This window comes from Lontra canadensis, unplaced genomic scaffold, assembly GCF_010015895.1.
Source record: "Lontra canadensis isolate GAN:19392208 unplaced genomic scaffold, GSC_riverotter_1.0 scaffold6, whole genome shotgun sequence".
Lineage (NCBI taxonomy): Eukaryota > Metazoa > Chordata > Mammalia > Carnivora > Mustelidae > Lontra > Lontra canadensis.
This window is the reverse complement of record NW_022631000.1, coordinates 22,344,107-22,356,692: the sequence shown is the minus strand read 5'-3', so window position 1 is coordinate 22,356,692 and position 12,586 is coordinate 22,344,107. Positions and strand designations below refer to the sequence as shown.

Here is a 12,586-nt window from a genome sequence, read left to right as displayed (position 1 = left end):
TTTGTTACGCTATTTTACCAAAATGTATAAAGAAAAAAAAGAAGACAAATATTTTAATCTGTCATCTCACCTTTGAGAACCAAAAAATATCGCATGTAGTAAAGTTGGATGGGCATGATACTGAGTTAATAAGTAGCAATTTATCTTGTCAATAAAGCTAGTACATATTGTGCTAGTGTTAGCACTGCCCTCACATAGAGCAAATTATCTGGCTGTCAGATTTGTTCCATCAGTGAATTATTTATTCAAAATATCATTAAATAAATATTGCAGGATTATATGTCCATGAGTCATAAAGAGTAAAGCTAAACAAAGAAAACGGATTACTCATTCATCCATATTTCACTAAGACTTAGGTAGCCCCTCTGTTCAAGCTACCAAACTGTACTATAAAATAAAAGTGATAGCAAACTAGGAGATACATTTTTATTACTTCCTCTGTTTGAATGCTCAAAATGAGCAGACCAGTCCAAAAATAGCCCAATTTTTGTCTTGAAAAGATTCTGGGCACTGCATACAATACTCTACTGACAAATACACTGTCTTCAAAATAAAGAAAAGATCAGAATTAAGGCATTCACTGTGAGCCTAATTCAGCCACCATGTAGACTGTGTTTGGAAGGTTTGAGTTACTCTGGAGATGGCTGTTGGCTGTGCAGGGAGAAGTAGAAGGGCCCAGGGATTTGTACAACTCACTTTACTTCACAGCAATGATTTGTAAATTAAGTTATGGGGTCTTAACAGCTTTACTTTGCAGGGTGGGTGGTTAAGAGCTTTCTTTTTTAAGCTGAAATCTTTCTCTTTTTTTTTTATTGGTCTCTAAAATTCATTCTGTACTGCATTTCATCTACATGAATTTTAGTAGTTATTCACTAAGTTTGTGAGAAATCTAGGCATGAGACAAACTGTGGTCATTATATATCCTCTCTGGTCTACAATCTGACTGTTTCTCATGGATTGCTCTTCTGTACCAGAGAAGGAGCCTACTGTGGGAGGGGCAGGGATGTCACAGTCTCAATGTCCTTTCACTGTGCTCACCTTTCATTTGCATGCTTTTGCAGACTAGAGCAAAAGACAATATTTATATCCCTGTTTGCCACCAGTTTCCTAGGAACCAAGTGCGGAAGAATTGTAATCCAACAGAGTATGAGGGAATATTTCGGGAAGAAAAATACAAAGCCATCAGATGATAATGTCATAAAGACAAAACACTGAGTGGCTTTAAAAAGTGAAAGAAGAAAAACCAGGATATGCAGCCTTTAAAAACAACCCAAAGGTTTTTTAAAATTATGCGTGAGGAAGAACGAAATTATGACATATGACCTTTAAAAACAATATTCAGATTTTAAAATATTCTGCATGAAGTAAGAAAGTGTTATTGGTAGTGACAAACACATGAAGGCCAGAGTTCAGTTTATAAACAAGGAAGTGTTTCTGTATTTTCTCTCTGTAATGAGGATATCATGTTAGGCATATTCAGTTACGCTGTCATTCATTAACCTAGATTACCTTAGGCCAGGAAATTATCAAAGAATTCAAAGTCCAGTTCTCCTAGAAATTTAAGCCAGTCTTAGTTTGTCTTTCAGAAAGAAAGAAAGAATCCAGAGAAACCTAGATAGGAAGAGAAGGAGGGGGGAATAAAGCTAGGGGCAAATGAGTGGTAGTAAAACCAACAAAAGGTATTGTTCCATTCCTCGAAGTCTGATATCAAGCAGAATAGCAATGTCATATGTAGTTTTTCTCAAGCATACCTATTTTATTAAATGCTTCTTGTAGCTCTTCCAGTTCCTCCCGTGAAATGACAGTGGTATTGTTTTCCATCTTTGGAGAAAAGACTACCTTTGGGTCCTTATATCTAGAAAAAGTAATGTTATAAAAAGAACATTAGCCCTTTGGAAAATTTTATCTGGGATAGAGAGTACACAGGCAGTACACCATCTAGAAAAAAACACCTGAGAGGTCTGGCTGACAAGGAACAAAAAGGAACAGACCCCAGGAACACCGTTTCCCAGCGTAGGTGGGCCAGACAATAACAGAGTTAGTACGGGGAAGTAACACCTGTCATTTACACCTTGTGCTTATACAGGGCATAGATGTTTCTCAATAGCCTGTACAATTTTCATTTACATTTTGCCCCACTATTTCAGTAAAATAAACATTTCAGGTTTGAGAGAAGTGTAGCATTTATAAATGTAAAGGAAGTGGTCAGAAAGTAAAATTTTAAGACATGACTAAAGTCCACAAAAAGAAGAAAGTAAGCATGTAATTTCTGAAATATAATTTATTCATTAAAATTTTTCACTGATCATTTAAAGATCATAAAGATCATATTGTGTGAAGAAGCCCCTGAAGAATATTATGGCTCATGTGTCATTTGTGATCTATATACCAACTTGCTTAGGAATTTTTGGTGTTCTTTCAAAATGACAGATTTCTGAATCTTACAGTTATTCTGGGGCCTGGTTTAATTAAATCTTTGGGTTTGAAAAAATATACTGCTGCCCACTATCTAATTGTACTCTGTTTTAAAAAAAATCTTAAGAGCTCAAGTAACGGAGCTGATGAAGGGGTAAATGGAATTCATCTTACTCCCTAGATGCAGTTTCTTACATCTTAGCATTAAATAATAAAATTTTATTGACTTATCACTTTTAGAATGTTTCACTATAGTTAAAACTATTTATAGGCATACTTATTTTGTGCTGAAAGAAATTACACAGACCTTTTAGAATTTTTAAGCATCATTCCCTAGTTCTGCAAAATGCTAATTCTGTCACAGCTGGCTTTGAATCTGTGGTTTTGGTCATCCTGCATATCCTTTCCCATATGCAAAATGGTTTCTATCCCTTGCCTCAAGTTTTATAAATAGTGATCCAAGGGGCACCTGGGTAGTGGTTCAGTTGCTTAAATAACTGCCTTAGGTTCAGATCATGATCCTGGGATCTCGCTCTCACTTTTGCTCTCAAACAAGTCCGTAAAATCTTTAAAACAAAACAAAACAAAAAACCCACAGTGATCCAACCTTCCCAACTGCACTCCACAGAAAGGCTTGCAAATTAATAGTACTTCTGTTTAACTCACATTTGAATGGATAAATAGACCTGGGGTTCTATTCTTTTTGCTCATGCTTATTTGAATTTATGTGATTTGTTAATTACATAAACTCTTGTTATTTTCCCACAATTAGACAAAACTAGCACTTAAACTTATTGGAAAACCAATTACCCATACAATATGTTTCTTATTTTTAAAGATTTATTTTTATAAGTAATAAAGTTGCTTCAAGTCCTTTGGTATTTAAATGAGAGAAATAGAAAAATATAGAGCTATCTTCAAGATACACTCTTTTTTTTTTTTTTTAAAGATTTTATTTATTTGTCAGAGAGAGCGAGCAAGCACAGGCAGACAGAATGGCAGGCAGAGGCAGAGGGAGAAGCAGGCTCCCTGCCGAGCAAGGAGCCCGATGCGGGACTCGATCCCAGGACGCTGGGATCATGACCTGAGCCGAAGGCAGCTGCTTAACCAACTGAGCCACCCAGGCGTCCCAAGATACACTCTTAAGTGCTTGTTTCATCAGCACTGAAATTGGAACAATTCAGAGAAAATTAGCATGGCTACTGTGTAAGGAACACAAAAATTCATGAAGCGTTCTGTATTTTTTTTTTTAAAGAAAGTTATACTTTTTTTTAAGATTCTATTTATTTACTTGACACAGAGAGAAAGAGAGAACAAGCATAGGGAGCAGCAGAGACAGAAGGAGAAGCAGAGGGAGCAGCAGAGACAGAGGGAGAAGCAGACTTCCGGCTGAGCAGGGAACCCGATGTGGGACTGGATCCAAGGACGCCGGGATCATGACCTTAGCTAAAGGCAGACACTTAACAGATTGGGCCACCCATGTGCCCCAATATATACTTTTCTTTTTAAAGATTTTATTTATTTGACAGAGAGAAAGATCACAAGTAGGCAGAGAGGCAGGCAAAGAGAGAGGAAGGGAAGCAGGCTCCCTACTGAGCAGAGAGCCTGATTCGGGGCTCGATCCCAGGACCCTGAGAACATGACCTGAGCTGCAAGCAGAGGCTTAACCCACTGAGCCATCCAGGCGCCCCCAATATATACATTTTAAAAGAAATCTGCCTCTGTAAAATTTGTAAAGTTTTGAAAGAAAGAATTCTATCTAGGTCAACTCATATTTATCAAGCACATAACTTGGCAGTCCTGAAACACTGTAGAATGCAGTTATTAGAATTTACTTTGCAATTTTAGGAATGAGGAAACCATCACTTAACCAGTGATCCCCCCAATGGGGCAGGTTATGTTGAATTCTGTAAATAGATATACCTTCCCATAGATTTTGACGTGTACCATGTATTTCTTCAATAATTCCAACACTGCTTTCCTCCTCTGCTTTTTTTTTTTAGCCCATATAATTTAAAAAACTTTCTTTCACCAATTAAAGCCTTTTTTTATCCTCTCTCCTAATCCTCGAGCGTATCCTAACACAACCAAATATATATTTAGAAACTTAAGGGAGTATATTCTAAGGACGAACTCAATTTAGATAAAATTTAATCCAATCTTTTATCCTCCCTCAAATTTCTAACCTCCCTGAACCTTTAAAAGCTTTAGCAGAATTAGTCGAAGCAGCCATTTCCAATTTACAGGATCTAGAACAGTTTCAGAGAAAGGGCATTAGGAACAACCCTGAGACCTATAAGATTCTGATGCCTTTCAATCAACTGTAAATCTTCCAAATGTGAGGGACCAAAGCTGTTTACACGGGCACCTTTTGGCTTCCCAGCTATTCTGTTTTCTTTCCTCCCATTGTGGTCCTATCCCCCATCACCTGATATTCTTGAGTTCTTGAGGTAGCTGCTGACCCAGCTGAGGCAGCTGGCCCCCTACTCTTATCTTCCAAAATTCCCTTCTTCCCTTACTTCCCCTTTCTCTAGTAATACAAAATATAATGGCAAATATTTACTGAGGGCGCTCAATGGGCCCGCAATTATACTACAGTCCTCACACACAAGCTTACTATGCTGATGGAACCAGCATCCTCTCTTAAATGTAAATAAGAGGGCTGCAGAGATTACTTACCTAAGGAAGGCAGACAAAAGAAGAGATTCAAAATCAAATCTGTTTCTAATGCCTCCAAGCTCTTAAATTCTACATGTAAATTAACATCCCTATTCTCTCACTGCAAGCATCACGGGTAGTTTTTAAAAAGAGATTGATGACTTAAGTCACGCTTAAGTATGAGTAATTGCTAAATCCTTACACTGCTCATCAAATTTATATTTTAAGGGCATACATACATTTTATTTTTTTTTAAGATTTATCTATTTATTTGAGAAAGAGACAGTGTGCGTGTGCGTGCAGAGGGAGAGGGGTTGAGAAACAGTCTTAAACAGACTCCACGCTGAGCACAGAGCCTGACAGGGGCCTTGATCTCACAATCATGAGATCACAACCTGAGCCAAAACCAAGAGTCCCACGCTTAACCGACTGCACACCCAGGTGCCCCTAGAGCAAATTTTTATTTTAAAGCAAATGCCTGTTTTCTTTAGAATTATGGATGAATACATTATTATTTAATCAATAGAATATACACCATTAAATAAATCAACCACATCTGTTTAAGAACACAGTCATTGCAAAAAGCAAAGTACTAGAGGATACATAGAGTGTATGTACCAATTACTGTAAATTATAAAAACCCAAAATACTGAATTTGTTGTGTATGTTGCCAAATATAGGTGGTAAAACTTAAAAATATATGGGAATGACACACTAACTCAGAATATTGGTTGTCCTATGGAGATGGAGGCAAGGGACACAGCTGGGGGCTGAAGGTCAATCTATTACATTTTTTAAAAGAAATTTAAAGCAATTACGGCAAAATTTTTAACATATGTTCAACCTGAGCATTAAGCATATGAATATTGGTTAAATCATTCCTGTACTTTTCAGTATTTTTTGTTTTAAATATTTCATAATATAATTATTTAACTTTTAAACTCAGTAAAAATTAGTATGTAAATAAAATAATAAAGATAGCACAAGAATATATTTGAACAGGAAAAAATTTCCCAAAGCCTCTCAGGACATGGGGGAAAAATTTTTTTTAAGTACTTCATTACCAAACAATCAAATAGTTAATATTATTGTGCCAGAATAATTTATTGAAATATCAAATTGTGTTTATTTTCTACCTCCCCCCCTTTCCCAGTCCCACTCCTCAACTAAGGCAATAACTACCTCTTGTTTTAGGAATGCTGGCAGCACAGAAAGCAAAACCAGCCTGGAATCTGTGGTTCCTTGAGTCCGTGGGTCAAAGTACAAACTTCCTTAGGATTTACTTAGGCTGGGTGTGCTTCGAGTGGGGCAGCGGGAAGAGGACATCTCTGAGAAGCCACTAGATGAGGAAGAGAGAGAGAGAGAAAGAAATTACCCTGGTGGAGAAGGATGAAAATCTGTGGATGCCATCAAGGAAGATTGTGGCCACAGGTGTGGCCAAGATAGGGACAGACAAGGTGCAGCAGAATCTCTGCGGAAGAGACACACAGGGTAAGCAATGGGCGTTTCCCAAGTGGACACTGAGGACTAATGACCAAGGACAGAAAAGCTTCCTCCAAGCCTTTGCTCTGTTGAAGACCTCAGACAACAGAGCCTGAGGGGCAGATTCCAGGGACCTGAGAAAGACCTGACTGCTCAGGCAGGATGAGGCATCACTTGCTTTAAAGAACATAGATAAGGGGCGCCTGGGTGGCTCAGTGGGTTAAAGCCTCTGCCTTTGGCTCAGGTCGTGATCCCAGGGTCCTGGGATCAAGCCCCACATCGGGCTCTGCTCAGCGGGGAGCCTGTTTCCCTTCCTCTCTCTCTCTCTCTGCCTACCTGTGCTGTCAAACAAATAAATAAAAACTTAAAAAAAAAAAGAACTGCCTCGGATCAGAGGTCAGAGCACTGCAGTATCTCTGGGAGTATGTAACTCTATGATATCCTGTATCTTCCTCCCCTTCTTTTTTTTCTTTTTTTTAAAGATTTTACCCATTCATTCACAGAGATCGCAAAGCAGGCAGAGAGGCAGGCAGAGAGAGAGGAGGAAGCAGTCTCCCTGCTGAGCAGAGAGCCCGATGTGGGGCTCAATCCCAGAACCCTGGGATCATGACCCGAGCTGAAGGCAGAGGCTTTAACCCACTGAGCCACCCAGGCGCCCCTCTTCCTCCCCTTCTTCATCAACTGTTCTCTTATCTTCCACAACCCTCCTCTTTTCCTATTATGTCCTACTCTCAGCTCCCCATTACAAGTTTAAAGATCACAAGGTCACTGGAATAAATCACTATGGGGAAAAACAAATAGCTAAGAAATATGAATTAATTAAAGGGTTTTCTTTTTAGTTTAAAGGAATCCTGGAGAATACTTTCATTTTTCTGTATTTTCAGCAATCTCTTTCTTCAACCACATTTCCTAACAGGGGGAACATCATTCATTTTCCAAAAAGCAAACACATTCATATTCCATATCAACCTGTTACTTTATCAAATTTTATCTAGTTAACTGGAATGCCTACAGACTCTCTAATATATATGAACCAGGAGACAACTGACTTTGTTAAATATCAGATTCCTACTCTACATGCTAGACTGACCCCTCTTCGGACAAAGCAAGTTATTAAACACGGGTACGATAAAACTCAGATTTCTCTTGAGCATCTTTCTGCAAAGTGAAGTCAGAGGGTAGCATGATCCCCACCAGAATACCAATGTAAAAGCATGTGGTGAGTCAACAAGTATTCTGAATTCAGAAATGGGTTCAGACCAAAAAAAAAAAAAAAAAAAATTATATAGAAGGACTTCAAAAGAATAACTTTTCCAAGGAAAGACACTTATTGAAATGGAAGCTGTGAGCACCACAACTGACCCTCACTACTCAGTGTATGGGATTTGGTCACCCAAGCACAGAGGTTCAAATGTTACTTGATTTGTGCAACTGAATGAATGGATGTGAAGGGTTAGAGTTAGCTCACTGAATGCTTAATCAGCATGTAGAAAAAAACTGGTCTTTTCTCACAAGGCCTTACTCCAGACTTCTCTGCATTGACCCTGACTAACCCAAACAGTGCCAACTCTGTTTGGAAACCGCAGCACATAAAGCTGTGGTACGCGCAAAAGTGATGAGGGATGGCCTAGGCGGAGGAAGACCGTGTGTAAAGCTTGCCTCCCACGATGCTCAGCTCCACCCAGATGGGTGACTAGTGTATCCACCGTGCCTTTCAAGAGAACCTGGAAACATTCTGTGTTTCTCTAGAAATTAGCTCATTCTAAGAGCCAAAAGAAAACATTTTGTCTCCCTCTCTCACTGTTTCTCTTTCAAATAAATAAATAAAATATTTTTTAAAAAAGAAGAGGGGGTACCTGGGTAGGACAGTCAGTTGAGCGTCTGCCTTCAGCTCAGATTGTGATCCCAGGGTCGTGGGATAGAGCCCCGCATTGGGGTCCCTGCTTAGCAGGGAGTCTGCTTCTCCCATTCCCTTTGCCTGTGTTCCCTCTCTCACTGTCTCTCTGTCAAATAAATAAATAAAATCTTTAAAAAAAGAAAGAAAGAAAGAAAGAAAGAAAGAAAGAAAGAAAGAAAGAAAGAAAGAAAGAAAAGAAAGAAAGAAGGAAAGAAAGAAAGAAAACATTTTGTCTCTTAACGTGTCAAAACCCAACCGGAGTTAGCACCACTCACCACATCCCTGATGCCAGTGAGGGATATTTCCAAGTGACGGCTCCTCTGAGAGAAGAGGAGCCGGCAGGTCAGGAGACCATTAATCACAGATTCCTAGCTAAGGTAACTGGATCTGCCCATTATCCCAGGATCTTTTCCTTCTCACTTATTATTTTTATCCCATCCACTCTCCCACTCCCCACTTTAGGACCTCTCTGGCTCTCTCAGAAAATTCAACACACCAACACACCATCAACACACACAACATCTCTCTATGTTATATACCGAATTGCTATCCTATAGTTTTATAACATTATCAAAACTTCAAGTATTATTTCCTGAACATGTTTTGTTTTCTTCTCCAGTGACTATTTCCCTTCTTCTGATAACAGCACCAATTTTAGTTTTGGGGTTCCACTCTTTCCATATAATCCATGCATAACATTTGAGTGAACCTCTAGTTCCAAGCCAATCAGCACATCATATTCTCTAGCCAAAAGGATTTGGTTTAGCAACAGGCATATAAGCCAGCTGGAGCCAGTGAGACATAAGAAAGCTTTTGTGGAACTTTCTGAAATGAGAGTCCCCCAAACTCCCCTGGATCAGTTTTTCATGAAGAAGTAGAGACCAGAGCAGCTGCGTGCATCTTGCCTCCAGGAGGGGGGTACCTGGGGGCTAAGAATGACGCCAAAACCAACAGAGCAGAGAGCAGAGCCAGTGAATGAAAAGAAAACGTGACCCGGCAGGGCTGAATGCAAAATCCCGCTGTGCTAAAAACCCTAAATTATCTTTAGTTACTTGAAACACATTTTTTTAAAGCCAGTTAAACGGGGTTTCTGTTGCTTGCAACAAAGAGTCCAAACTGAAATACAGACATAGTTCACAAAAAGAAAATAAAAGGGGGGGTCAATTCCTCAAATGATAGAAAATATTTGAACTTTCTGATTTGGGAAAGAAATTTAATCATATTTTCTAAGTTTACATCTAAATAAGTATTATTTTTGTCATAATTTTTTTAGGTTTTTGGGGGGGCAAAGAGGTAGAGAGAATCTTAAGCAGGCTCCATACCCAGCACGGAACTCAACGCGGGGCTCAATCTCACGATTCTGAGATCATGACCTGAGCTGAAATCTAGAGTTGGATGCTTAACTGACTGAACCACCCAGGCCCCATTTTTAGTTTGTTTGTTTTTTTTTTTAATCTGAGTATGGTTGACACACAATGTTACATTAGTTTCCGGTGTACAATATCATGACTCAACATCTCTATATGTTATACCACGCTCACCATAAGTGTAGCTACCATCTGTCACCATACAGTGCTTAACAATATCATTGATTTTGTCCTAATTTGTATTTTACCACCATCACCACCACACCTAATCCCAGAAATTCAGTGCATCAGTGAAGTATAGAAGTCCATTTATGGTTGCTCCCACAGCACTGAAGACTATATTCCTAGCCTAAAGGCCTTTGGACTTACAGCTTCTTTGTCCCTTTTTTCCCTTCTCTATATCCAGAAAGATCCTTCCCATTTCTTCTAACTCGTTTCTTGTTAAAGGTGACAAACTGAGTAGTAATATATTATGAGGAATGGCAGGTCTTTCTGTTGTGAGGCAGGGCAGGCAATCTAGCTGCAATAATAAATATTCAAAGGCAACAAATCATTACAATCAGGAAATTACTAATACATTGCACATAGGAAAAAAAAAAGAAAGAAATGTACCCAATACATGACAGTAAAAATAACAGACACCCAAGATGTTTGTAGCTTCACCCAGTAGCTCACAAAACAGGGCTCCCCAAGTATCAAAGTTCCTATAAGTTAGTTCAATTTTCAAAGGGGTGCTTGACCTAGATAGACCTCCACGGGACCTACTGCTGCGTGGAACAATACTGTGCTTCCAAAGTACAAAGGGAATAAGAAAGATGTATGGCAGACAGGAATTCAGGAATGAATGAGGCTAAAACAAAACAAAACAAAAAGCTCCCTATATAGTCTTTTTAAAAAATATTTATTTAGTTATTTTAAAGTAATCTTTACATGCAGTATGGGCTCAAACACATGAGATCAAGAGTCTCTTGCTTTTCCAACTGCACCAGCCAGGCACCCTTGATCTAGTCTTTAATAGCACTTTTATACATGATTAGATATCCAATGTAGTTATGGCTTCTCAAAGAAATTGACCTGAAATAAACTTTAAGTAGGAATATTAGAAACAACAGGTTTATCAAATCTATTTGCTGCTATTATTATTGTTTTGGCTTTCCAGTTCACACTATTTCCAAGAGATGTCACCATATTGCTATACAAAATTATACAAGCTGCTTAATTATTTTCTATTTTTAAATTCAAGAGGAAGAAAACATTCTAAAATATAATGTACTCCATAATTAAATTTTCTTTTGTTGTTGTTGTCATTGTTGTTATTCCTTTAAACTAGACTTTAATCTCCTTCATCAGGGGCACCTGGGTGGCTCAGTGGGTTAAAAACCTCTGCCTTCGGCTCGGGTCATGATCCTAGGGTCCTGAGATCGAGCCCCACGTCAGGCTCTCTGCCCAGCAGAGAGCTTGCTTCCTTTCCTCTCTCTCTGTCTGCCTCTCTGCCTACTTGTGATCTCTGCCTGTCAAATAAATAAATAAAATCTTAAAAAAAAAAAAAATCTCCTTCATCAGATTATAGCCTCAATATATTTTAGCTTTAAACCTATTTGTCTAGACTCCAATCCTTCCCTGTTAACAATTCTTTTTTCCCATTTTACCCTTTGAAAGACGTTCTCTTTCTTCCAAGGCCTCTTCCTGATTGTCCCTTAACTCTCCTTCATGTCATTTCCTGTCCTGAGAAACTCTATTCTCCTACATCTAATTCTTCACATGCCCTCCAAGCGGAGCTCAAATTCCACCATGAATTTCCCCATTGACCGCATTTTGTCTCAGCACATGTTTACTGAGAACATCTAAGGCACTAGGTGTTGTTCAAAGTGTTGGAGGCAATCTAATGGTGACTAACACACAGCATCAGCTCTCAAAGAATTTATAATCTAGTAAGGGAATCAATAAACCACAGAGGACAGTAATGGCAAACACATGAGACTCCCTTACCCATTATAAATGCCACTTATTAATCCCAGTTCTTTCCAAAAAGGCCTTGAGTTGCCTCTGGGTCCGCTTTCCAACACGGCCTGATATAGCCCCTACTGAAGAGTCAGCCCTCCAAATGAACTAGGATATCACCTCCAGAATTATTATGCAAGCTAGAATGAAATCAATAGGAAAGGAAGAATCTTCCAACTGCTCCCAGTCTTCCAAGAAGACTTTCAGAGAGGTACTATTTGAGCTGGGCCTTGAAAAATGAATAGTCAGAGAAAGATGCAAATCCCAGTTAAGGGAGAAAATTCTTAGTGGTCTCCCCAGAGAACACTCACTCTGACAAAATAGAGTTGTTGTCTAAGTGTCAATATTGAATAACAGTACCTTATCTAATTTTTAAGTTTTTTGAGAGCAATGGAATATCTTCTATTTCTTCTGTAATTAAAAATATTACAGTGAGCATGCCTGGGTGGCTCAGGTCATGATCCTGGAGTCCCAGGATTGAGTCCCACATCGGGCTCCCTGTTCAGCGGGGAGTATTTCTCCATCTGCTCCTCCATCTCATACTCTCTCTCTAATACTCCCTCTCTCATTCTCTTTCAAATAAACAGAATCTTTAAAAAAAATATTACAGTGATAAGATGATGCAATACAACATACTCAAAAACCACTTTTAACCTCTTGGTGACAATAATGGTGAGTAATCTTATTCAAAAGATGTCACTCCTCTGAAAGCCTTTTTAAAAAATAACTGTTGAATATCTTTAGTAACTGTTTCTAAGTCCTTCCA

The 12,586-nt window shown here is 38.7% G+C and overlaps 1 protein-coding gene and 1 pseudogene across 4 annotated transcripts in view; one reads left to right on the top strand and one right to left on the bottom strand.

The window, feature by feature from the left end:
• The window catches only part of PLS1 (plastin 1), a 119,751-nt gene that overhangs the window by 55,354 nt on the left and 51,811 nt on the right, over positions 1-12,586 (bottom strand). For 2 of the 4 annotated variants that reach the window (XM_032852408.1, XM_032852407.1), the window contains exons 2-3: positions 6,256-6,412; positions 1,752-1,855 (exon numbers count right to left, since the gene is read on the bottom strand). In XM_032852408.1, the coding sequence (XP_032708299.1) occupies positions 1,752-1,821 (70 nt within the window). In that variant the 5' untranslated portion in view covers positions 1,822-1,855; positions 6,256-6,412. The remainder of the gene's footprint in view (positions 1-1,751; positions 1,856-6,255; positions 6,413-12,586) is intronic. The other 2 variants (XM_032852406.1, XM_032852409.1) reach the window with 1 other exon arrangement.
• On the top strand, positions 3,564-3,660 carry LOC116864843 (annotated as a pseudogene).